Below are 23,509 nucleotides of genomic sequence, written 5' to 3'. Positions count from 1 at the left end.
TCTTCACTTCAATGTGCCTTAATGCTCCTCGCTCAATACATGCCGTAGTCCCATTTTGTTCCGGAACCTCTGCTTCTTTCTCCCCACTCGGTTGATTTTGATGTGGCATCTTCACTTCTCTGTAGCTGACTCTCTTTTAATTTTCTGTTGCTGACTTCTTGCCTGTTGTTCGGCTTGTCTACTAAATACATACCCATTCTGGGAGATTGGCGAAGAATGTTCAAATACATGTCCAGTGCCACATTCCCAATTGTGAATACCCAGTGGCCCATGTTATCTATTTGGGCACATAACCAGTGGCTTACGTCTATTTGTACACATACCCAATAAAACATACCCAGTGGCCGAAGTTGTTGCATAATCAGCAATACAGCGAGCCAGCACCCACAAAGTGGCAAGAGGAGGCAAGGAAAGCTTTACTTTAACCTTTCAACCCCCAATCCAGAGCTGTACTCGTCATGGGAGGTTGTACCACTATTGCCAATGATGAGCCGCACTTGTTCAGCCCGATGTGCTGCTCCTACCGCCAACGACTAGTTATGGTCGCCATCGACGGAAGACTGCCTTCAAGGGAAGCTTTTCTGTATTTTTTAAAAATTCTAACTAGAAACCAATCATGCAATATATTTTCCGAATCAGAATGACATAGAAAATATTGTGACTACATTAAAGAAATTGACAAATTTGGTTCGTTTCTCTGGAATTAATTTGGGGGTTAAAATTTCAAGGCTGATTGAACTCGAGAGTTTTCAAGTATGAATACGTATTCTCAGCTCAAAGGTGAGAGAGATTAGCTGAAGCAGAAGACCGCCAATTGTGTCATAACCGTCTAGCCTTTTCCACTTATGCCTCTCGACTTGTGGCAGCTTCTTTTGCATGAGTGCAGCTTCTTCATATGTAGGCGACTGAAGTTGTTTTTGTGCCGAGTTGACGCAGGCCTATTCGCAGCACTTGAACTGCCGAGAGGCCACTATGCCAATAAAAGAAAGAGCACAAATGGCAATTTGAACGGCACAAATTATACCTGTGTTCATGGGTCACCATCTTTCCAACATTGCATGCAAGTGAGCAGGTAAGCCTACCACTGAAGCGTCTGAGATTTCATTCATCGTTATTGACTCTGCGGAGAAGGTGGTGGTACCTTGAGGAAGTCAAAATAATTGGTCGGTGATTTATATGCAAATCAATGATTATGGAGGGGGGGGGGGGGAATAAGGAATCTATCACGCATGAAGGTGTTCGTAAAGTATAGCTCACAAAGGTTGTTCCTCCTCAAACGCAGAACAAACAAAACTATACTGTATGTTGCAATTTAAAAGATAGTAATTTCAATACCCATAGAGGTTGTTTTGTACAACTGCTGCTGGCATTCAAACTTCAGTGCGTCTCGTGCTTCCCGTTGTTGCATTTTCAGCTTGGCCTTCCGTTCCGCGCGCTGCCTGTGGACTCACATCAGTCGCTTCTCGTAGATCCAACGATCGGGAGATTAGCACAAGCATGAAAACGTCACGTAACCAGTGCACTAACAGTCCAGCTGCATATGCGTTTGCAGGGTTGGTGGAGTTGGGTGCTTCACGCAAACTTTCCGTAGATTTCCTCTTCACAACTCTGCTCCAGCAGCAAACATCATCGAACCCGAGAGTGATGTGGCGCCTGCACTTTACCGTCGGCACAAACAGTGACTGACACATGCTGTCCATGCTTTAATCTGCCACGTGGATCGGCCTTAAGGGGTCCTGAAACACCCCTAGGGCTTGATGAAAGAACTGAGTTCGCAAATAGCATATGGTGCTGGGAACATCACGGTGTGCACGGCGTGTGGAGCTCACAAGCGGACCACAAAGTCACTTTTTTCTCAAACACTCCCTTTTTAACAGAAGCGTGCTCCTTACTCTTTCCTGCATGCTTTATTTCATAATATAGCCGATTCCCATACGCCGCTGCTATTGGCCAATAGGTGACATCAATCAAGAAGGGTGTTAGGATCAGTGCGCTTCTTCCTACTGTTCCTGTGCATATTTATTGATGCAGTTTAATAAACAGGCTGAAGCAAGTGAAAATCTGGTTTCAAATTTGAGTAATAATTACATACTTCTGCAATAGGCTGACCATCGTCTGCTCACACTCGGCCACGGCCGCCTGCGTAGGAATTAAACGAAGGAATCGATGTCAAAGCCACGAGATCTTGCTAATTTCGGCTAGTTTTTAACACTCAACAAGCCTCGAACCACGTGAAACTTCAGGTCAGACCACATGCATGCTTGCCAACACGCACTCCCTCCTGGCCACTCCCGGTTAAAGGCCTAGGCAGACTTGTCTCGTATTGAGCTGTTGCTAGAGCTTCAAAATGCACAGGTTGGATGCGGCTACTATCTGTCCGTCAGGCTGGTGCAGGACAAAGTCGGTCTGCACTACCTAGCACAGCCAGACTGGAGCATATAAGCAAGAGCGGACACTCAAGCTCCGTTGTGCACAAAGTGAAGACTGCGCAAATACACTACAGTTGCATGTAGCTGCAGTCTGCTATGTTGTGTAAATACCGCAGCCACCACGGGGTGCCGCGATGATTGCAATAGCCAAGCGCACCGAAGCTCACTGAGGAAAAGTGCATTTGGCCCAAAATTGGAAGTAGCAGCGCGCCACTGTGATGTCCAGTGGGCGGAGCGTTGTGAAGCTGCCTCGCTCCGCTGTAGCTTTCCCAGTGCAAGTCATTGAAGAAGGAGCGGAAGCACCACAAATGGGATCATATGCAACCTTTTGTTGCCAATAACTCTGCTTCTGCTGAACGCATTAAAGTGCCTTTTGTGGCAAATCATTTCTGAAATAGCCTATTTTAACTTCAAGCGCACTTCTCAATTTGAATAAAAAGTGATTCAGGGCCCCTTTTAGGAGCAAATGACAACCCGGAGAAGCCACCTACCATAATACAGAAAGATCTCTTGGTTTTCTTGGAGAAAAACTGGAAAACAAAGCTTCCCAAGCAATGGAACATTGGCACGCAGTACAGATGTGAGCAACAGTCTGGGGATGTCATAATTTCTTTCTTATTTTTTTCATCGCAGCCTAGGCATGCAGGTTGAAATAATGTGGTATAGCCTACTTGTGCCTGTTTGACCAACGTAATGCAATGGGATAGTTTCACACTGCACAACTATGCTAGAAGAAATTAAGATTTGCTGCTGATGCCATGGTCTCTAGACTTGTGCTCTTGACGGTACAGTGTGCTCTACTTTTTAAACTGAATACCTCATTAGCATTAAGGTCAACATGACAAACACGTCAACTTCAGAATGAAAAAGCACTTTATATGAAAGGTTAGACGCACGATTGACAAACAGTATTGGTCAGGTCTTTACATAAGAACCGAGCTGGTAATCAGTGCTGGTGTAGCTTTTTTTGGTGTTTTCTTTTACTGGAGTAGACCATACTGCACGTGTTCATTTTTAGGTGCCAAAGTCACAGACAGCTGACAACATTCTCATTGTTCAGTGAGAGTAGACTCCTAAACATATGCAGCAGCAGCTGGTTTGTAAATCTGATTCTCTCCGTAAATTGGTCGGCGAAATCAGATTCCAACCACGACAGGGGCATGCGGCCACTCACCGAGAGGGAGAGCCCAACGCGCTGCTGTGGCTGGGTGGTGACCACAACTGCCGTCTGCTGCGACACCACGGGCTGCACCTTCTGCACCGCGATGTGCTGCACGGCCGCAGTGGTGGTGGCACTGTTCAGGGCACCCAGTTCTCCTATGGTGGCCGTGGTGCGGCGTACCACTGCATTGGGCGGTGCTGCAACCGTCACCACGGTGCTTGTTGTTGGGGCCACCACAGTTGCCGCCGCCGATGCCATGCTGCACAACGGTTAGTAAAAAAGAGCAGATGTTCACATATATATACCTGGAAATTAAATCTGGTCTATGCAATCATAAAATGCAAGAAAAAAAGTAAGCAAGTGACGAACGCTACACCATACCATTAATTTGAACAATGTTAACTTTGATTCGACCTTTATCACCCTGAATACTTTCTGCATGCTACTATGAAAAAAAGTGACGATAAATATCTACAACTGCCCTAAATAATAAAGCGTGCAAAGGACAACTGTAACCATGTAAGGCATCATTAAACTGCTGCCACCACACTCGTTCCAGCAATGAGCACAGTGGCACAGAGAAGGGTGCTAAGCAACCTATGTCTAAGGTGCCTCAATGCTAGCATCGCTGTTTATGGAGAGACAGAAAATGCTCTAGAGAAATACAGCATCAGAGATGTCCTCCCAGATCATCAGTGCAGAGGGGGCAGGAGCAGGCATAAAGCAGCCATAAAGCAGGCATCACGCAACACTGACAATCTTGGAGGCCATGTACTAGGCCACCTATGCATATCTCACTGGGTGAGGACTGCAACCGCTTTGGTGGCATAACAAATGTACCAAGATTGTGATAACAATGCAAATTTGGGTCACCTACACCACTTTTTTTTTATGTGGCAATATTAATGGGTATCTTTGCATGAGAAGTGCAATTTCCAGGAGGTGCTTGCCTCGGCTGTACAACTAAACAATACACTTCAACCTCGTAATAACGAGATGGGATATAACGAAATAATAAATATAACAATGTAAATGCAATTCCCCAAAGAATCCCCATAGATATACATGTATTTAAAACCTTGTTTTAAGGAAGTACAATTGTTCTGCCAATAGCCATAACAAACTAGATTCGTCTCTGAAACCGAAAATACCAACCACTGCACACCGAGCATATCGCTTTCTGCCGGGTTCTGCATTCGTATGGTGCGGCAGTTAAAATTTCCAGTGTCGAATACGCCATCACCGCCACACACAAGCAGCACTTCTTGCTTATCACACCTCTCTCTCACTGCGGTGCGTAGCTGGCGAAACTAGGCGTGCCCTCTGAGATTGCTATCTCAAAGGTTATACCTAGCTGCACTGTGCCATATATCGATGACACTTGCGCACGGCGTGCTAAAAACCAGTGCCTACACTTATCTCTATCACTGCAGTGTGTCGCACTGTGCTGATGTAGCCAGGCATGACCTCCAAGATTGCTTGAAACTGGCACGCGCCGGCCAAGCTAAGTCGGCGCGCTCACACAGCGGAGCTACAGGACCACGAAAAAGCACCGGATCAGATAGTTTCACGTTCAAGGGCTGAATGCGTCCACTTATATGTCTGCGTTTCGGACGCTGTGCCAAGCACTGTCAGCCGTATACTCCGACGGATTTGCGAAATCTTGTGAAAGTGAAACTACCTCTGAAAGTCCAAGAATACAACCCCAGCTGCGTACATAGTTGGTACACCGCGATGTGCGCCACGTGCCGCTCGAACACTACGGGCTTTGTTCGCATCACAGCGTGCTGGCTGTTCCCTTCGACACTGTCTCGCCAGTTCCACGACAATATGAGCAAGCCAAATGGAAAGCGGAATTGAAACACCATCACACACACAAGGACATTATCGTAATGGCTGTCGCATCAGGTGCTAAAAAGTTGCGCGTTGCACATGCCGGAGTCTTTTATTGTTGCTTTATCACATTTTCATCACATGCATAGCGGTTCGGCAGGCCACGGAGCTGTAGTCTTCTTTGCATGTTCAAAGTAGTGCATACCACTGGACATACACTGCAGTAAAGGGCAATAGTTGGTATAACGAAGTAACGGAAATAATTAAGTAATTTCGGCTTCCCCTTTGGCTTCATTATAACGAGGTTCGAGTGTATGCTCACATTTGTACATTGCACGGCTAATCCGAGAAACTTGGCAGGTACACACCACTTCGTGTTATTTGAGGCCGCGTAATACTTTCCCTTCATACTTTTGTAGGGCAGCTTTATTAGCTTCCTTGGAAATCTGAGCGCCAACGTTCCACATAACTCATTTAGAAAAGTGTGAATGTTTCCAAGCATAGCTGCGTGGAGGCTTCTAAGGTCTATCGAATCTCTCATATTTACAGGAAAAAGGAGTATGCTGCAGGGGTGTGCTGCAGGGGCAAGGCACGGCTATTGGCGTGCATGATGTGGATGTGAAAGCAGAAGTGCCGGTAAGAAAGCGAAACAAGCTGCTGAAAAAAATGCAAAAGTGAGAAGATAAACATATGTGCTGGGCAAGAGAACTGGAGAACCAGAAAGGGACCCCAGTACTTTAGTCAGTCAGCTTTGTGGATGCCTCCTTCAGGCATTTCTTCACGCTCCAAGCATTCGGATTTATAGGCTCTGGTTCAAGAACACAAAGGATACATACCGTATTTACCTGCATCGTGATCGCACTCCTCTTTCTTTTAGAAAAATAGCTGAAATTTGGGGGTGCGATTGTTACACAAGGTAACATTCTTGGTGAAATAATGTGTGGCACCAAGAATCGAATTTTCTTTGATAATTTTAGTACAAAACCGCAATCACTGACCGACCCTTTGGATGCCCGATTCTTCAGACCTGCTCAATTATTCAGAAATCCCAGTGGAACCACAAAGTTGTCCTTAGAACAAATCTATGGTGAATTAAATTTCAGGTGCCACACAGTATGTCGCTCAATCTTTTAGAATGATCTGGGTGAAGTAGGTCACAAACGTGGCTTCACTGTCATTGCTGAGGCAATTCCTCAGCTTCCAGAGTGTTGTGCAGCCAATGTGAAGAGCTTTTCATCGATTCAATACCAAAGAACGATTTCGATCACCAACTCCAACAAACTAGCCCTGGTTAGGCCTAGTCAGTGGAGGTGGCAGGCAAGAAGCCATTGCAGGAACCTTGCACCATATACTAAATCAAAGACCGAGCTTGAAGTCATGTGTATGAGTTGGACTGATGGCAGCACATGTGAAGCGGATTCGCGGGCGATCACCCAGCAGCTACTGCGAACGCCCACCAGGTTTATGTACGTTCTTAAATGGATGAAACAGCACAAGCTCACACGTGGGCATAAAACTGATAAAGTTCCAAAACTGATTTTGTGCAGGACAGATAGGATAGAAGCAGGCAAAGGAGTTTAGGAGCAGCTCTGGAAAGCAGCAAATTTGGTACTCTGGAGCACGTTTGAAGCAGGAATTTCCCGTTTTGGAGCAGAAGATACACATTTTGGAGCAGCTTGGTAAAGGTCAACATGAGTGAAATACAGGTAGACTAGAAAAGGTGTTCTTTATTTGACTTTGCAGAACACTATTAAGTAACTGCAAAACAGTTCTGCAGAAGCTCGCAAGGTGGAGGAAAGTTTATGAACGGGAAAAATTGTACTTTATCCGACCATAGCATGAAGCTACAAAGGAAACCCACATGAGTTTCTCTGAAACCATGCATAAGTTGCGTATCGAATGTGCCAACTAAACGAGGCCAAGGAAACAATAACTCTGGAATTTATACGACAAAACATTTTAATTTCCTCTCGACACCTTACAATGCGCCACCAAAAACACCCCCACCGCAAAGATGCTGACGCTGAAACAGATTGCTTAGGCTTGCATTCCAGGGCTAAACACAAGCCAACGCATGACTATGGCCTATGTGGTTGGCACTGAAGACGCACACCTTGCTGTACATGGCAATTTCATTCAAAATTAGTTTGGGCGCAAGTTGTTACAGCTCAACTGTTTGGCACAAGATGGCACAAGATGGCGCAATCAGCATAGCGTTTCCATCCCTGCACAGCTTAAATTGAGAGTACTTCAGCAGGACAGCCTGTTGGGCTAATTGGCCTTGTATCATAACTATGGTGGCTTAGCACAAAGGATAAACAAGCACAAAAACAACGAAACAGACATGGACGGGTGCTTATTGGTGAGTGAAGAAGGACGTTGCACACATGAACGTCTCACATGTCTTGCACCTGTTTGTGTCTGTTTTGTGGTTTTTGCTTCCGTTTATCATTTGCGTTAAGCTACCATAGTTAAACTGACAGCATTGCGGAGTCAAGATCGCGTGTGTGACATCTGCACTTTACGACGATGCGCAGTGCATATCAGCCTGTGCAATGAGAAAATGCAATATGCACCCATGGACTCAACCATCCCGAAATTTCAAGTAGAGTTTATTTAAATGAATTGCAACACAAAGGAAAAGTCTGTAAACAATTTTTTACCGTGCTGATGTTGTAAAATGACAACAAAATAAATTTTGCCATTGAAATTTGTCTTTCAGACTGTTAGATTGTTTGGAGAAGTGGTCTGGGTCCAAAAAATTGATTGGCAACAGTTTCTAGTTACATGCTTCAAGTGAAAACCAGGAGAGAATGGCGTCAGAGGGGGGTCACCGATTGAAAGCGGACTGTGTGACATAATGCTTCCTCCTTGTGTTTTCTTTCCTTTTCTTGATTTTTTTTCTTCTTTCTTTTTCTCGCCCTCTATGCACACAATGCCTTGCAGTTTGTGGTGCAATTAGCACGAAAGAAAAATAAAAACATTTTTGATCACAAAACTGGGGAGTGCAATCATTATGCAAGTAAATACTGTAACAGCTTGCAGGATAATGAGCACATCTGTACATTTCAGACAGCTCCAATGTAAATGCAGTTTATTTTGGTGACTTTTCTATTTGTAAGCGTGCTTTCATTAACACTTAGTGCCATATTTTCAGTGGTGTAATCTGCACCAAAAATTTACGAAATTGAAGTCCAAACTAGAGCTGTAAATTGCATCCAAAGTTTGCCTTCATGTGCGGCTTCACGAGCAATTGAGCTACACTTCCATTAACCACACCTTAAGGCAAACTTCATTGCTGTTAAACCTCACCTAGAAGTAAAACTGCAAAAGCTTTGTGTAGAAGACATGTCAGTGAAAGCAGTGTTAACTGAACATAAAAGTAATGCTTCTAGAGTTTTTCTTTGTTCCAGCAATTGTGATGGGCCCTTACCACAATGCTTAGTTTACTTGTATGGGTTACATGCACAGATGCTCTTCTTCTTACCAAGATTTGTATTTAAGGGCATAAGTATGCAGAGGCAGATTACATAAGCAAAGATACCATAAACTCCTACTAAGGGTGTCGAAACATCTCTTACAAGGTCAAGCAGTCTGCAGTTCACATATCGGGACTAAGCACATACACACAGAAAAAAATTTCAGCCACCACATACACAAGATGCAAGTCTACAACTGTGTGTGCTCCCAGTAATGTAGGCTTCGGCAAGTACAGTCAACGACCGATAATTCGGACTCCACGGTGAACATAAGTAAGTCCGAACTATCGAATGTCTGAAAAAAACGAATGCATAAAAAAATTATTTTATTTACGTTTTTACTATTTCTTTATTATTTTACTTACGAAGGCCTTTGTGCAAGGAAGAAGTGGCCGATTCATTATTGCACACACTTCCGCTTACATGCAACCAAGTCCACCTGTATTTCTGCCAGTTTTGTGTTGTCTCTGTATGTCGATGTAAAGACTGCAAAGGCTCGAGTCAGATCTGCATTTGAAGGCTCCGGAGCACACAGCACATCATCATCATCCGAGTTGCAGAGAGTCGCAGTTTGAAGGTGGAACAACTTGCTCAATTGTTTCGTCATCGTTCAGTTCAACACACAACGACACCAGTCAACGTCTGCAAAGTCTTCCAATGTAACTGCAGCAGGAATTGGCACACCATAGCCTAGCAGGTCATTAATGATGTCGGCATTTGAGCTCGATGTGGTAGGTGGCAGTTCAGGTTCTTCAGTTGTGGAGTCTGACTGGGAGGGCACCGTTGGTGCTATTTGACGTGGACTGCCGATAACTTTATGAGAAATACTTTTTGGAGCCAGCAGAGCATTGTCTCGAACGCATAATAAACAAACAAATAAGCACATAATGGCAGGACACTGTCCGGAAGGCATATTCAACAAACAAGAGCTGGCCATGCACGGTGGTGCCGGAATGGATGTGATGATCGCAACATTGATGCAACCTCACAATTCAGGCAAAACCTCCGAGATTACATTTGGTGTTAAATCACTGGGCCTCTTCCAATTTTAGGAGTTCTGGCAGCCCGCTGGCAACCAGCTAGTTCGGGTCCTGATAGGAAGTCACGTGGGCTGGGATCCCAAGACAACCCGAACCTGCCCGAAGTTTGCAAAATCGAACGCCGAGACAGCTGGCCGAATGCAAACATGCTACCAGCATGGCAGCGCTCCGCGAGGCTGGCGCGCGCTCGGCGTATTCGGCCCATTTATGCGTTGTCAGCATAAAAATATACAGTTGCATTCAGGGATACGATCACTTTTGCGCGATTTCGCGTGACTCGGCACAGGACGCGCACTGGGCCAACCTCACCTTCTGCAGCACAACAGATGGCCTCCGACGCGTCCGGTGATAAGACGCGAAATCGTGCCTAAGTGACTGTATCCTTGAAAGCGATAGCTCGCGGATTCCTGCTTGCAGCGATCACGTCACCCACCGGCGAGATTGATGAGTTGGCATTGTGTCATCACTTCACAAGACATGAAAAAGCAGGATATCAGGTACGTCTTACACGCATAAAACTTCATGCCGCCCTGCTTGGGCTTTCATTTCAGAAAGTTTGTCGTGGCTGATGGTGCTTCTCATTTTGACCTTAAGGAGCTGGAGAAGCAGCTGGTGCATGAAAATACACACCACCTGTGACCAGCGAAACGTTTCACACGAAAAACAACATTGGTTGCGATCATGAGAGCAATAAGTCAATGTACGTGTGTCTAATGTCTGTGTGCCTATTACTCAACCAGTGCATTCTTACATCAACGGCCTGTAGTTCGGACACATATCGGTTTCGAGCTGCCGCCAAAGCATACGACAGAGAGACGGAGTGAACACGAGCTAGCTGCAACGTCTTCTCTAACTGCAGAAAAAGGAGATATCTCCGCATACTATATACACGAGATATGTGGAAAGGAACACCACCAGAGAAAGATGAACTGAAAATGTGCAGCAACATGTGTGAATGAGCGCCTACAACTTCCGTGGAACACGATGCAGATAGCATGCAAGCACGAGAGCGCAGGGCGCTGATCACCGCCGCAAAGAAGCCTTGGGGACACACACACATACACACACAAAAGCTTCAAACGGTTCACCACTGCTCGTATCACATCGCTTTGCAATGCGGAGCGGAGCGTTAGCACCTAAAAAGATAACGCTAGAAGTAAGGAAATTCGAAGATGACCGTAAACAGTTGGCTGAGCAAGGTAAATTTAAGTCCTCAAGCAGCCGCGTTGCAATCCGTGAAGTCCCCGCAAAGATGGTGGCGAGCGCCCATCGCCTCTTTTAGTCGTCTGCTAGCCAGAGAACTTCCAGAGAGCAGCCAGACCAAAATCGTCCTGGCAGGTTCTGGCAGCCCGCGGGTAGCCAGAACCGTCCAGCCCGAGCAAAACGAATGCCCGGCGGAAGTGCGTGGCGCGGTGGGCGGAGCAACCTGAGAAAAACAAAGACGCTCTGGCTGGCTCTGGCAGCCCGCGGGTAGCCAGAAGTGGAAAATCGAAGAAGCCCCCTGAGGTGCTGTGCTGCGACCAAGGCAAGGCCTCAGGGATTACCATTTAGCATGTAATCTCTGAGGCCATACTTGATGGCTCGTCAAGGTTGCCAGAGGAGATAATGAAGGCAGAGTTGGCATATGCTGCAGCCACAGACGGAGTCCACATAATCGAATGTAGAGCTGGTGGCTGTCCAAAATATCAGTCGTCTTTACACATTAAGTCTAAGGGGCCACTGGCGGTGCTGCAAAGCTGTCTGAATTGCCGAGCATGTCCAAATTACTGGTGTCCAATTTATCGGTCGGCGACTGTATCCAATGTTTTTCTTTATTTACGCAAGCCTACATTACCAAGAGCACACATCATTGCACACTTACATGTTCGCGTGGAGGAGGAGGAGACACAGCAAAAACAAACAAGGAATGAAAAAAAATGAGAAGTGGCGGCAGCATAATGAGGCTGTACCGGGGGTGCCTAGGCAACGGAGAAGCCTTTGCTTGGCCGCTTAGCAGCCGTGCGCTCCACATTGAGTGCGTGCGCATTGTTGCTCCTTGGCTCTTCAGTTTGTGTGTGTGCCCATTACGATGAGCGTCATTGTGAAGTGCAGATATCATGCGTGCGACCTTGACTGCTGTCAGTTTAAGCAGTGTTCTGCAACTTTAGTTCAGAGCTTTTAGGCTTGATGTCCGCTGCAAGCTTCCGCTGTTCATACCAGTACTCGCACACACAAACTTGGTAGGCGTTTGCCAGTAGTTGCCACAGCTGATTACCTGCCAAAGAAACCAAATTCCGCTTCATATGCCTAATCTATATGTAATCGTCTACGGGTCCAAACACACATGAGAGGTGAGCTTCTCGCAATGGCATGCCGCATGGCACACCCGCTGGCTAGGCCTAACCAGTGCGCCTCGTCGGTAGTCCGCGGCCAAAGTACCGGTTTGGTACCAAGTCAACAAAACGCGTCGCAGTTGCTGTATGAAACTTGAAAAGCAAAGCAACAACCTTGACAACGAAAATGAGGGCATGGGTATCACGGGCAACACTTCAGCGGTAGCAACTTGGTTTGCAGTTGCCATATTTATGACATCGCGCGCAAGCGGATCAGTCCAAGAAATTGAACGAAACACTGTAGGCATTCGAAATTTAGATTTTACACTAGTTCTGTAGAGTTGGTGCCGGTGCCATGGGGAATTTCGAATAATCGAGCAGGCCTGAAAATTTAGTCAACAGCTTCATCGTCATCATCACCGTCAGCCTAGTTACGCCCCCTGAAGAGCAAAGGCCTCTCCCATACTTCTCCAACTACCCCGGTCATGTACTAATTGTGGCCATGTTGTCCCTGCAAATTTCTTAATCTCATCTGACCATCTAACTTTCTGCCGTCCCCTGCTACGCTTCCCTTCCCTTGGAATCCAGTCCGTAACCCTTAATGACCATCGGTTATCTTCCCTATGTCCTGCCCATGCCCATTTCTTTTTCTTGATTTCAACTAAGATGTCATTAACTCATGTTTGTTCCCTCACCCAATCTGCTGTTTTCTTATCCCTTAACGTTACACCTATCATTCTTCTTTCCATATCTTCTTGCGTCGTACTCAATTTAAGTAGAACCCTTTTCGTAAGCCTCCAGGTTTCTGCCCCATACGTGAGTACTGGTAAGACACAGCTGTTATACACTTTTCTCTTGAGGGATAGTGGCAACCTACTGTTCATGATCTGAGAATGCCTGCCAAACGCACCCTAGCCCATTCTTCTGATTATTTCAGTCTTTTGATCCGGATCTGCGGTCACTACCTGTCCTAAGTAGATGTATTCCCTTACCACTTCCAGTGCCTCGCTACCTATCGTAAACTGCTGTTCTCTTCCGAGACTGTTAAACATTACTTTAGTTTTCTGCAGGTTAATTTTTAGACCCACCCTTCTGCTTTGCCTCTCAAGGTCAGTGAGCATGCATTGCAATTGGTCCCCTGAGTTCCTAAGCAAGGCAATATCATCAGCAAATCGCAAGTTACTAAGGTATTCTCCATTAACTTCTATCCCCAATTCTTCCCAATCCAGGTCTCTGAATACCTCCTGTAAACACGCTGTGAATAACATTGGAGAGATTGTATCTCCCTGCCTGACGCCTTTCTTTATTGGGATTTTGTTGCTTTCTTTATGGAGGACTACGGTGGCTGTGGAGCCGCTATAGATATCTTTCAGTATTTTTACATACGGCTCATCTACACCCTGAGTCCGTAATGCCTCCATGACTGTTGAGGTATTGAATGAATCAAACGCTTTTCTCGTAATCAATGATAGTTACATATAAGGGTTGGTTATATTCCGCACATTTCTCTATCACCTGATTGATAGTGTGAATATGGTCTATTGTTGAGTAGCCTTTACGGAATCCTGCCTGGTCCTTTGGTTGACAGAAGTCTAAGTTGTTCCTGATTCTATTAGCGATTACCTTAGTAAATACTTTGTAGGCAACGGACAGTAAGCTGACCGGTCTATAATTTTTCAAGTCAGCAGCTTACATTTCTCTATATCAGTTCTCACTTTCTTTTTTCTGTGTTACAGTTATGCCTGGATGTAAGGAACCTATATGTAACAAATTCCTGGATTTCATGAACTTTTTTCAATCCCTAATGCCATCTCCAGAGAAGCCCATGCATTTATGACCTCCATTAAACGAAGGCACTGTGGTGATTGACCTTGATATAAAGAATTTGCAGCCGTGATCATTTATTATCTTGAGCCATAACCGTAACTGAAAATTTGTATGCACAGTGCATATGTATTGTAATATTAAAAACTATAATATAATGGGCAGGCTGCAAGAGAAATGCATACGATCGCAGCGAGTGAGTATGTGTCACAATGATGATACAAGCGGAGCAGCCTTTTCACATAGCCTTCAGATTGTGAACCAGCATGCCATTGCTGCACCGGGCGGCCGGGCTGGCGGACCATCTCAAAGGCCATGATCTGAAGCTTTTGCTCATTAAATTGTGACATCAGTTTGGCGCTCGTTTATGTTAGGCTTATTCCTGTCTCAGCATGCCAATGGGCATGCTCTCATTGTTGGCGGTGTCGGTTCGCTGTGAGTATGAGTTCCGTGATTAGAAAAGACAAAGTTCTGTCTGAAAACATATTTGCAATCATGAATGTGGTTTCCACAGGCGACAAGGATGTTGCTGCCTGGTTCAACATCCCAGCCAGCTGCCTATTGACATTTTCAGTTCGAGAGAAAGTACCATATTTACTCGAATCTAGGCCGACCCCGATTTTAAGCTGACCCCCTAAAGTCCAAACCCAACAAAAAAAAGTACACATATTACCTCGAATGTAGGCCGAACAAAAAAAGCCAGGACAGCGTTCACAAAATGCAAGCAGCATTTATTGAATCTGAACGTGCAGAGCTCATTCAACTTCGTCGTCGCTGCTAGACTCGTCGATGTGTTCCTTGTCGCTGTCACCTTCAAACAGTGCACTATCTTTGGTACCATCAAGCGCATTAGATAGGCTGCACTTTCTAAAGGCGTGCACGATCAAAGTACCTGGGATGTTGTCCCATGCTGCAGCTACCCAGTCCGCCAGCTGCGATTACGATGCACGTTTGATGTGGCTCGTTGCCGTCAGCATGTGGTCTTCGTCAGTCAACCAGTCCGTGTAATATTTCTGCAGATGATCCTTGAAAGGTTTGTTGATACAGACATCAAGTGGCTGCAACTGGCCTGTCATGCCGCCCGGTATGACAGCGTGGTCCGTGTTCGCTTGGGCGAGCGCAGCCTTCACATTCTCGATCAAGTGCCTACGGTAAGAGTCGACGACAAGGAGCGAGTTCTTTGTCAAAAGGGCTCCTGGACGCCATCGCCATACAATCTTAACCCACTCTTTCACCATCGCACCTGTCATCCACTCGTTCTCATTTGCTCGCACAATGACATTTCTTGGGAAAGTTTCTCAAGCAGGCAGTGTCTTCGTTTTAAATATGATATAACGACGGAGTTTATGTCCATCAGCTGTGCAGCACAGCATCACAGTTGCGCACTGCTTCTCATAGCCCGCAGAGCGCACCTTCACCTCCTTGGCACCATTTTCATTCACGGTGTACGCCACTGTCATATCAAAATACACAGCCGTCTGGTCAGCGTTGCCGATTTGCTCAAGGTTGTAGCCTGCTGCTTCTCTCTTTCGCAGCACATAGCGCTGAAAAGCTATAAGCTTTTCTTCGAAATCGTTTGGCAGCTCCTGGGTGATTGAAGTGCGACGTCGGAAGCTGAAGCCGAACCGCTTCATGAATTTCTGAAGCCAGCCGCGGCTGGCTTTGAAATCCTTTGGCGTTAGGCCTCGCTCCTTCGAAAGTGCCCTAGCTTTCGCTTGGAGCACTTCTGTTATCACTGGAAGGGCAGCTGCTCTTTGCGTCCAAACAAAGTCGGCCAATACAGTCTCCACTTCGTGGTGACGGCCTTTCTTTGGTCCGCTAAATGCCATCCTCATTGCGACGCACGCAAAAAGCTGCTGTCGTTGTCCCCTCCAACAACGGACGCTTTTCTCGTCGACGCCGAAGTCCCGCCTGGCTTGAAGGTTTGACGATGCCTCTGTGGCTATCACAACTTTTCGCTAAAAACAAAACCGAAACCGCCGCCCGCCCGCCCGCGCACGTGCCAATGTGTAAGCGGTAGTATATAGATGCACCGGAGCAAACTAGCTTTAGCCAAACCATGCAATGAAAATCGAGAAAGGGAGCCGCGAGAAAAAAAATTGGAGGACACTTAAGCTTCGCGTTCAAGAGTGGAATGCGATAGCGTTCCGGTTGACCTGCCAAGGGATGTAAGACAATGCGCTACGGCGGAGCGATCACTTACGAGGCGCCCCGCATCGGACTTTGCGCCCACCAATCACGCAATGAGCGCCGAGCAATGCAGCGTTCGGCGCAGCAACGAAACGTGCGCCTGAGCAAGCGGAACGAACGAAAGAACTCGGTGTCTTGGAGGGAGAAACAATCTGCGCGAGCCAAACGTCGTGATCGGCACGGACAGCCGGGCCGCGACATGCCTCGCACCGATCCCCCACACGGCCCCAATGCCCTAAACGAGACGAAGGCGAGTGGTATGTGGGAAGGCGAGAAGCGGGCGAGTGGCGCGCCACCTGTCAGGGCAGCACCGTACTTTGCGAGGAGGGGGTCTTCTGTGTTTGCCGCAAGGTGGCTCTGCGTGTGCGGCAAGCGCAGAAGAAACGTAGCAGAAACGTACTTCGCTAAGCGTTTATGCGACTTCTGTAATTTACATGCTCATAATTACCGATATACACCGCAGCATAACTTTCTACGGCACATTTCTAAAGCAACACCGCATTCACTAGAGGCGCTTTTGTCCCGCTTTGACCTATAGAACTCATGGCTGGGTGGTAGCGTCTCCGTCTCACACTCCAGAGACCCTGGTTCGATTCCCACCCAGCCCATCTTGCAAGTTGTTTTTATTTATGAATTGCCTTCCGGGGTTTTTCGCTCACGGCCAACGCCGCCGACACCGACGCCGATGGCTTTTCTGCGACACGAGCTCCTTAACGCTGTCCCGTTAAAATTCCCTGTCTTCCCACATAGTGGCAGCACATGCCAGGAAAGAAAAAAATTAGGAAATTGGCACGCTTTTTAAATGTACAGACGGCACCGTAAATATACGGCATCAACCATTTTGGACTTGTTCGTGGCACCGTATATTTACGTCATTGACCCTGAAAGGGTTAACCTTCAACCCTAAACTAAAATTTTCATGGTTAGTCTTCAATCATTTGTTATAATTCATCTCCAGCGTTGCTGAACAGGACAATGTCATTTGCAAACCGAAGGCTGTTGAGATATTTGCAGTTGATCCTCACTCCTAAGCCTTCCCAGTCTATCTAACAGCTTGAATGCTTCTTCCAAGAATGCAGTCGATAGCATTGGAAAGGTTGCGTCACTTTGCCTGACCCCTTTCTTTATAGGTAATTTTCTGCTTTTCTTGTGGAGAACCAAGATAGCTAGCTGTGAAATCTTTGTAGATATTTCTGAAGATACTCACGTATGCCTTCTGTACTTGATTATGCAATGCCTCCATGGCTGCTGGTATATATCTACTGAATCAAATGTCTTTTTACAATGTATGAAAGTCATATAGAAAGGCTGAATTTACACCGCAAATTTCTCATTTACCTGATTGATGACATGGATATGGTCCATTGTAGAATATCCCTTCCTAAAGCCAATCTGTTCTCTCAGGACTGAAGTCAAGTGTTGTGCTGACTCTATCAGATATTACTTTGTTGAATATTTTATACAATACTGAAAGCAAGCTAATGGGCCTATAATTTTTCAATTCTTTAACATCTCCCTTTGTATGGATTAGTATAATGCTGGCATTCTTCCAGCTCTCTGGTAGACTTCAAGTCATCAGGCATTGCATATAAAGGGCCGCAAGCTTTTCAAGTATAATATCTCCTCCACCTTTGATTTAATAAACTGTTATTTCATCTTCCGCCAATACCGTTTATAGAGCGAATATATATGTGATTCCAGCAAATTACACCATTAGCAGTCTGCACTGTGCAATGGGTACAAACCCTGTGCTCGCATCCACACTTGTGCTGGGCGGCATGGCCTCGTGTGGTTGCGCTGGTGCAGCAGTGCCCTGCTCCAGTGTAGCCCCTGGCTTGGTTGTGGTCCCAACTTGGCTGCCAGTGCCCCCTGAAGCTGTTAAGAGATGGACAACAGCGGGTTAGAAAAATTGCATAATAAAAAGCTCATGGACGACAATGTCACAGGACAATTAAATGTTCAGGAGAGTAGCATGACTTCAGAGTAAAGTCCCTGCGGACTTCATTAGTGTCACCCAAAAGGTCTCACATAGTAGCATTGGCAGTTTAAGAAGCACATTTCCAATCAGTATAAATTGCCGGCAAATTTTCTTGAGCTTGGACATGACAACAAAAATGTCCAAATTATCAGGCAGTCTGAAAAACTGAATTTCAATGGTAAAATAAATTTTGTTGTCTTTTGACAAAAGCAGCACAGCAGGAAGTTTGTTCACCGAATTTTGCTGTGTGTTGTGCTTCATAGATACCAGACAGTTTCAGTTTAGCGTATGCTATACGCTATAGTATAACGTACGCTAACCAGCACATGTTTACTGTTAGTTTTAGTTGCCCTGCGAGATGTTCAAATCTCAGAGGCCATATGCCGTCGTCGTGGCTATCTCACAACAGGAGCGATAGGTGGCACTGACATCTTGAATGTTTCTTTCGTTAGGCTTTGACTCGTTCGAAATGAGAAACAATCTCGAAAACTATACAAGGTTATCCATAATACTCTGTCATCGAAGCAGCCTGAGACTAAGCGAAAGCCATTTACACAGTCATTTGTTACGAACGATGTGAATTTTACAAAAGGAACACCAAATTCAATTCGAAGCGGACAGGTGGAACTGCTGCCATGTTTTCTGCAAACTACGCAAATAACGCAAAGGTGCTACCAATAAATCTGAGAAATAGCTTGCATATGCGATACACTATGGGTCATTTAGCATTCTGCGCATGCGCAGTAACCACCCACTTTATTTTAGCGTACGCAATAGTATTGGGGGCGAGCTCCACCACTGGAAAAGCTGGCGCCACCGTCGGCATGACATGGCATGAGGGATCACGTGGACACAGTAGCCGCGTCGGCTGCTTCGAAAGCGCCGAAGCGAGCTGAAAACAAAAGTTTAAAGTCCCACCTGCACTGCAGTTCTGATGAAGTGGTGAGGCTTTCCCGACTTGGGTGTCTGCTTGACAACATTTGAAATCACTATAATAGGTAGCGGCTGCCTTTGGAGGCATGCAGCATGGTAGGCTACTGCTCGATGCCGCAGTGCCGGACGTACGCAACGGAGCCCGGTGTCAGCCTTATTCACACGTAGCCGCAGGACAAGGAGCTGCTTGAAGCTTGGCTCGTGAAACTTAGGACTGGCAAACAGCCATCGGCTACAACTCGGGTATGCAACAAGCACAGACACGAGGAATATTGTTGCTACAGCGCCGAGACTGCGATGGTCGGTGAGTAGCAGAAAACGCGCACTGACACGTTCACCCATGCTCGCTGCTCGGATAGTGTCACGATGGTTTGGTTTATGCACTTGTTTATGCTGCGCACTGGCAAGTTTACAGAAATGTAAAGGGAGTGGTAAGAAGCACATTAAACAAAGGCATGGCATATGGTCATGTTTGTGTTATTAATTAACACACTGGATTACGAAAAAAAGCAGCGCGAAATCGTCCGCTGAGTGCATACAGTGCGATGCAACTTTAGAAATAATATTGAAACGTCCAAGAATTTAGAAGAAAAAAATATTGAATCGTCGCAACAGCACATCAGTCGCCAAAAGCGTCGAAGTCCCTTGTTAAAACGAAATTGTTTTTGGACAGCTCTGATAACGTCCACGCAACAATGGTTGCTTGTGGACTGTCAAATGCTCATATTCTGCTGCCTAAAGTTCGCAGCACAGTGCGAAAACGCTCTCAGTGAAAGCAAAACATTGTGCGCGGACAGGCATGCGGACGTGCAGTCGGTTGCCGCGAACCCGCGCGATCGCTGCATGCATTGAGGCTTCGTTCTGTTATGCGCCATTGGTTATACAGACCGCCCACTATAAGACCATAGTTCACATAGTTTGTGCTCAGCGATTGTCGACATTTCACACAAGCCAGTTCGGGAGACTCCATCGCAATGACCACGCCCAGTGGCTTTCACTGTACGTATTCGGTAAAGAGATGGCATCTGTAAACGATTCTGTGCTTTCAGTTTGCCCAAGATTATTATTTCAACAGTATTAAGGTTCCCTCGTTTTGAGAGTACTTAGAGAAATGTGCAGGAGGGCTGCTGCATGGTGTCTTTATTAGGCGCCGTAAGCCAAACCTATGAGGAGCGCGCTGCACGATTCCTCATACTACGCAAACGAGGCGCTTCCGACAGATGGCGACTCCGTAAGTCCTCGCCCCCAATAGCGTATGCTAAACTAAAGCTGTCTACTAGCTCAGACCTGCCAACCTTAGGAGTTGAAAAATACTGCAGTCAAATCCAACAATACTAAATATAGCGAAAAATACTAAAATTCTTTTAAAAGCTTCAGGCCCGGCAGTGGCCGAAGCTGCGCGTTACGTTAGCCTCATGAATGCAATCGTCACTACGAGAACAGCACTCTGCAATGAAAAGGTGCCCCGCGACTTCTGCAACACCACCACGCCTGTGCACAGAGATTATGCAATGCCAATGAGGAATCTGCCATGCGAGTGTTTGCCGAGAACAGGGAGCTGGCTGAAAAGCTAGCTCACAGCTTCAGCAAGTCTGAGGCCGCTGTCATTGCTGCTACGCCGCCGCAGCATCAAACCAAAATAACATGGTTGTCATGTGAAGTAAATAAATACTGCATGTTTTTTCCCCTTTCATTGCACTCTTTCTAAGTGAAAGGTAAGTGGGCGATTTCATGCTATTTCGGTTAAGCAATACTACCGTTTAGTACGTACTTTTTCCGAGCTCCGGCCAACTACTGTTTAACGAGGTTTCACTGTACTGCCTTCATGTTATATATATATTTCTAATCTGCAAAAATTTGCTATCCAGATGTGTAGTTGAGAAGAAATATCATTTTCTGATCACTTTCTCGGATTTTTAACTGGCACTTAAAGGGTTAAGCATTGTTGCGAGTGCCGATAGGATGCATTGCCAAGGATATGTGGCAGAGCGTTGATCGACAAAGTAAGTACAAAAGAAGCAGATTTGGCAGGAAAACACATGCAAAGTATCTGTGACTGCAACACAGTGCACTGTCGAAGGGCATAAATGCCATGCCATGTTTTGTAGAGAAAAAGATTCCCTTCTTTTTCCTTGTGGCAGAAGGCTTCACAGAAAAATAATGTGATATGATAAATGTTTCTTGCAACAAACATTTCGCAAGCTGCCCAGTGAACGAAAGCTTTCCCATTGTTCAGTGGAACAAGTGTACACCAAGTCTGGAAGAAGTAATCTAACAGCCTTAATACAGTGAAATCTCATTATAACAAAATAGGTTATAACAAACAAATGAATATAACAATAATCCTTATTTGCCTTGGCATCCCTACAGATACCCACGCACTTGTCAGAGAGTTTGGTCGTCAACAACAGTTAAAATTAGAAAGACCAACACTCGAGCTTACCTTGCAATGGTGGATTAGTCTTAGCAGCAATGGCTGGTAAGGCTGTACTTGTGGCCGGTATACCATAAGAAGCAGCAGGTGAGGCTGGCACTGACGAGAGCTGCAGTAAATAGGATGTGAGCAGGTACGAGATACAAGATGACAGAAGAAAATGGGAATAGGACCTCTGGCAGGTTGAAATAGGCTCTGACTCGGCTATTTACAATGCTAAAATTTCGTTCACAAACAAGAGAAATGTGGCAGCTGAAGATAGCACAGACCCATCCACATCTTGAATTCAAGAAGGAATTTGCCGAGTAAACGAAGGTCGGGTGCACCTATGGACGCATAATGAGAACACACGTGTGCAGAACCAAGCAGTAGATATGAAAGGAGTACATGCTGACTTTTCAGTGCCAAAGAGAGCTATATGATAGAACACAAATTTCATCAAAATATAAATAAGTGATACATGTATGTGTGAAAATGAATAAAATACTTACACAGGGAAAATACAGACCTCTGTACTGTTACAAAAATGATAGTTAAAAAACAGAACACGCTGTAACAGACCAAAGCCACATACAAAGGGATCACAAACAACGTAATAATAACATTCCAAGCACACTGGGCTATTTGGCATAATCTGGAAATTGTTAACTGGATTTTGGCAGGGTCATAAAAATCAGTAAAGTTATCAAACGGAACAAGAAACAACAGAAGCTTGTTACTTTATTCAATAAAATCATCCGCTATTATCAGCTACAATTTGAGCTTAGAAATGCACTCAAGATAGGATTTTATGCAGCACACAAATTCACGTAAATTGCCTCTCCAGCGTTGTGTGCACATGAGAAGAGAACTGCTGTGAAGTCCAAGTCCAGTTTCAAGCACTTCGAGACAGGCGAGGCACACTGCAGTCTCGCATCTGGGGGACGACGCGGCCATTTAGGGTTAACGCTAGCAGTATATCAAAGACCATTCCACTGTGCGAGCGACTTGCAAGGTTCATGAGTAAAAAATAATTAAACTCTCATGGGTTCAACACGGCCTTGGAGAAGAAATTCAGTAACTTGATAATTTTCACGATCTGAGGAAACTGCCCGAGATGTGCGGAGATCTCGGATAAGCTTCAGATAGGCACATTTCACATCTCCCTTCAGGTTCTATATATTCAAGATTGACTGTAACACGAATTGTCATTCCACGGACTTTTAAATCCAGTCAACCCAACACAGAAGCAGAGTCCCAACCTATTTCGAAGAGTTACACAAAGGCATTAGTCACCTGTGATGATGAAAGCAAGCCAGCTGCATAATCTGGCGTCACAGGTGCTGCTGAAGTTGTGGGTGTAGTCGGTGCCTCCTTGTCTTTCTTCTGCATCTCGGGAATTTCCTCTGCACAGAGCAACATAAAAGGAAAAATTTAACTTGTGCTCCACAAGAGCTGCATGTCTGGCTTCTTTGTAATTGATAGTCACACCACCAGAGTAGCAACACAAAACATCGAAACACAAAACACTGAAAATATTGCAACACAATAAACACAAATAGAGGAAGAAATGCAGAAGACGTTATGGTGTGCCACTTCAAACCATTTGTTGGAGAAAAATGGATGCAGAAGTGGAACACCAAGGTGTCTTTTTTGCTTATTTCTGTCCATGTCTCATTTACTACACCTTTGAAGTATCAATATGAACAAGCCCAATGATTAGCCTAAATAACACCAAAGGAAAGGAAACGAAATAAAGGAAAGGGTCACTGTAGTTCCAACAAGGTTCACTTCGCAGGTCATCAACATATATTATGCTGTATCCTACGCAATACAAAGAAAATATTAAATATATTCGTTGTAGACACCCGTGCAATGCTACATGTCATGTGCACCACAGAGCCTCTCGAAGCTTG

The 23,509-nt window shown here is 45.6% G+C and overlaps 1 protein-coding gene across 3 annotated transcripts in view; it reads right to left on the bottom strand.

Annotated features, from left to right (window-relative positions):
- Nelf-A (Negative elongation factor A) overlaps positions 1-23,509 on the bottom strand; it is a 60,387-nt gene that overhangs the window by 9,292 nt on the left and 27,586 nt on the right. For all 3 annotated transcript variants that reach the window (XM_050183527.3, XM_050183528.2, XM_072287890.1), the window contains exons 7-10: positions 22,890-22,999; positions 21,624-21,723; positions 18,015-18,144; positions 3,604-3,850 (exon numbers count right to left, since the gene is read on the bottom strand). In XM_050183527.3, coding sequence (XP_050039484.2) covers positions 3,604-3,850; positions 18,015-18,144; positions 21,624-21,723; positions 22,890-22,999 — 587 coding nt within the window. The remainder of the gene's footprint in view (positions 1-3,603; positions 3,851-18,014; positions 18,145-21,623; positions 21,724-22,889; positions 23,000-23,509) is intronic.

Source organism: Dermacentor andersoni, chromosome 4 (genome assembly GCF_023375885.2).
Source record: "Dermacentor andersoni chromosome 4, qqDerAnde1_hic_scaffold, whole genome shotgun sequence".
Taxonomy (NCBI): Eukaryota; Metazoa; Arthropoda; class Arachnida; order Ixodida; family Ixodidae; genus Dermacentor; species Dermacentor andersoni.
The sequence above is the reverse complement of the archived record's forward strand: the minus strand, read 5'-3'. Positions and strand labels throughout refer to the sequence as shown.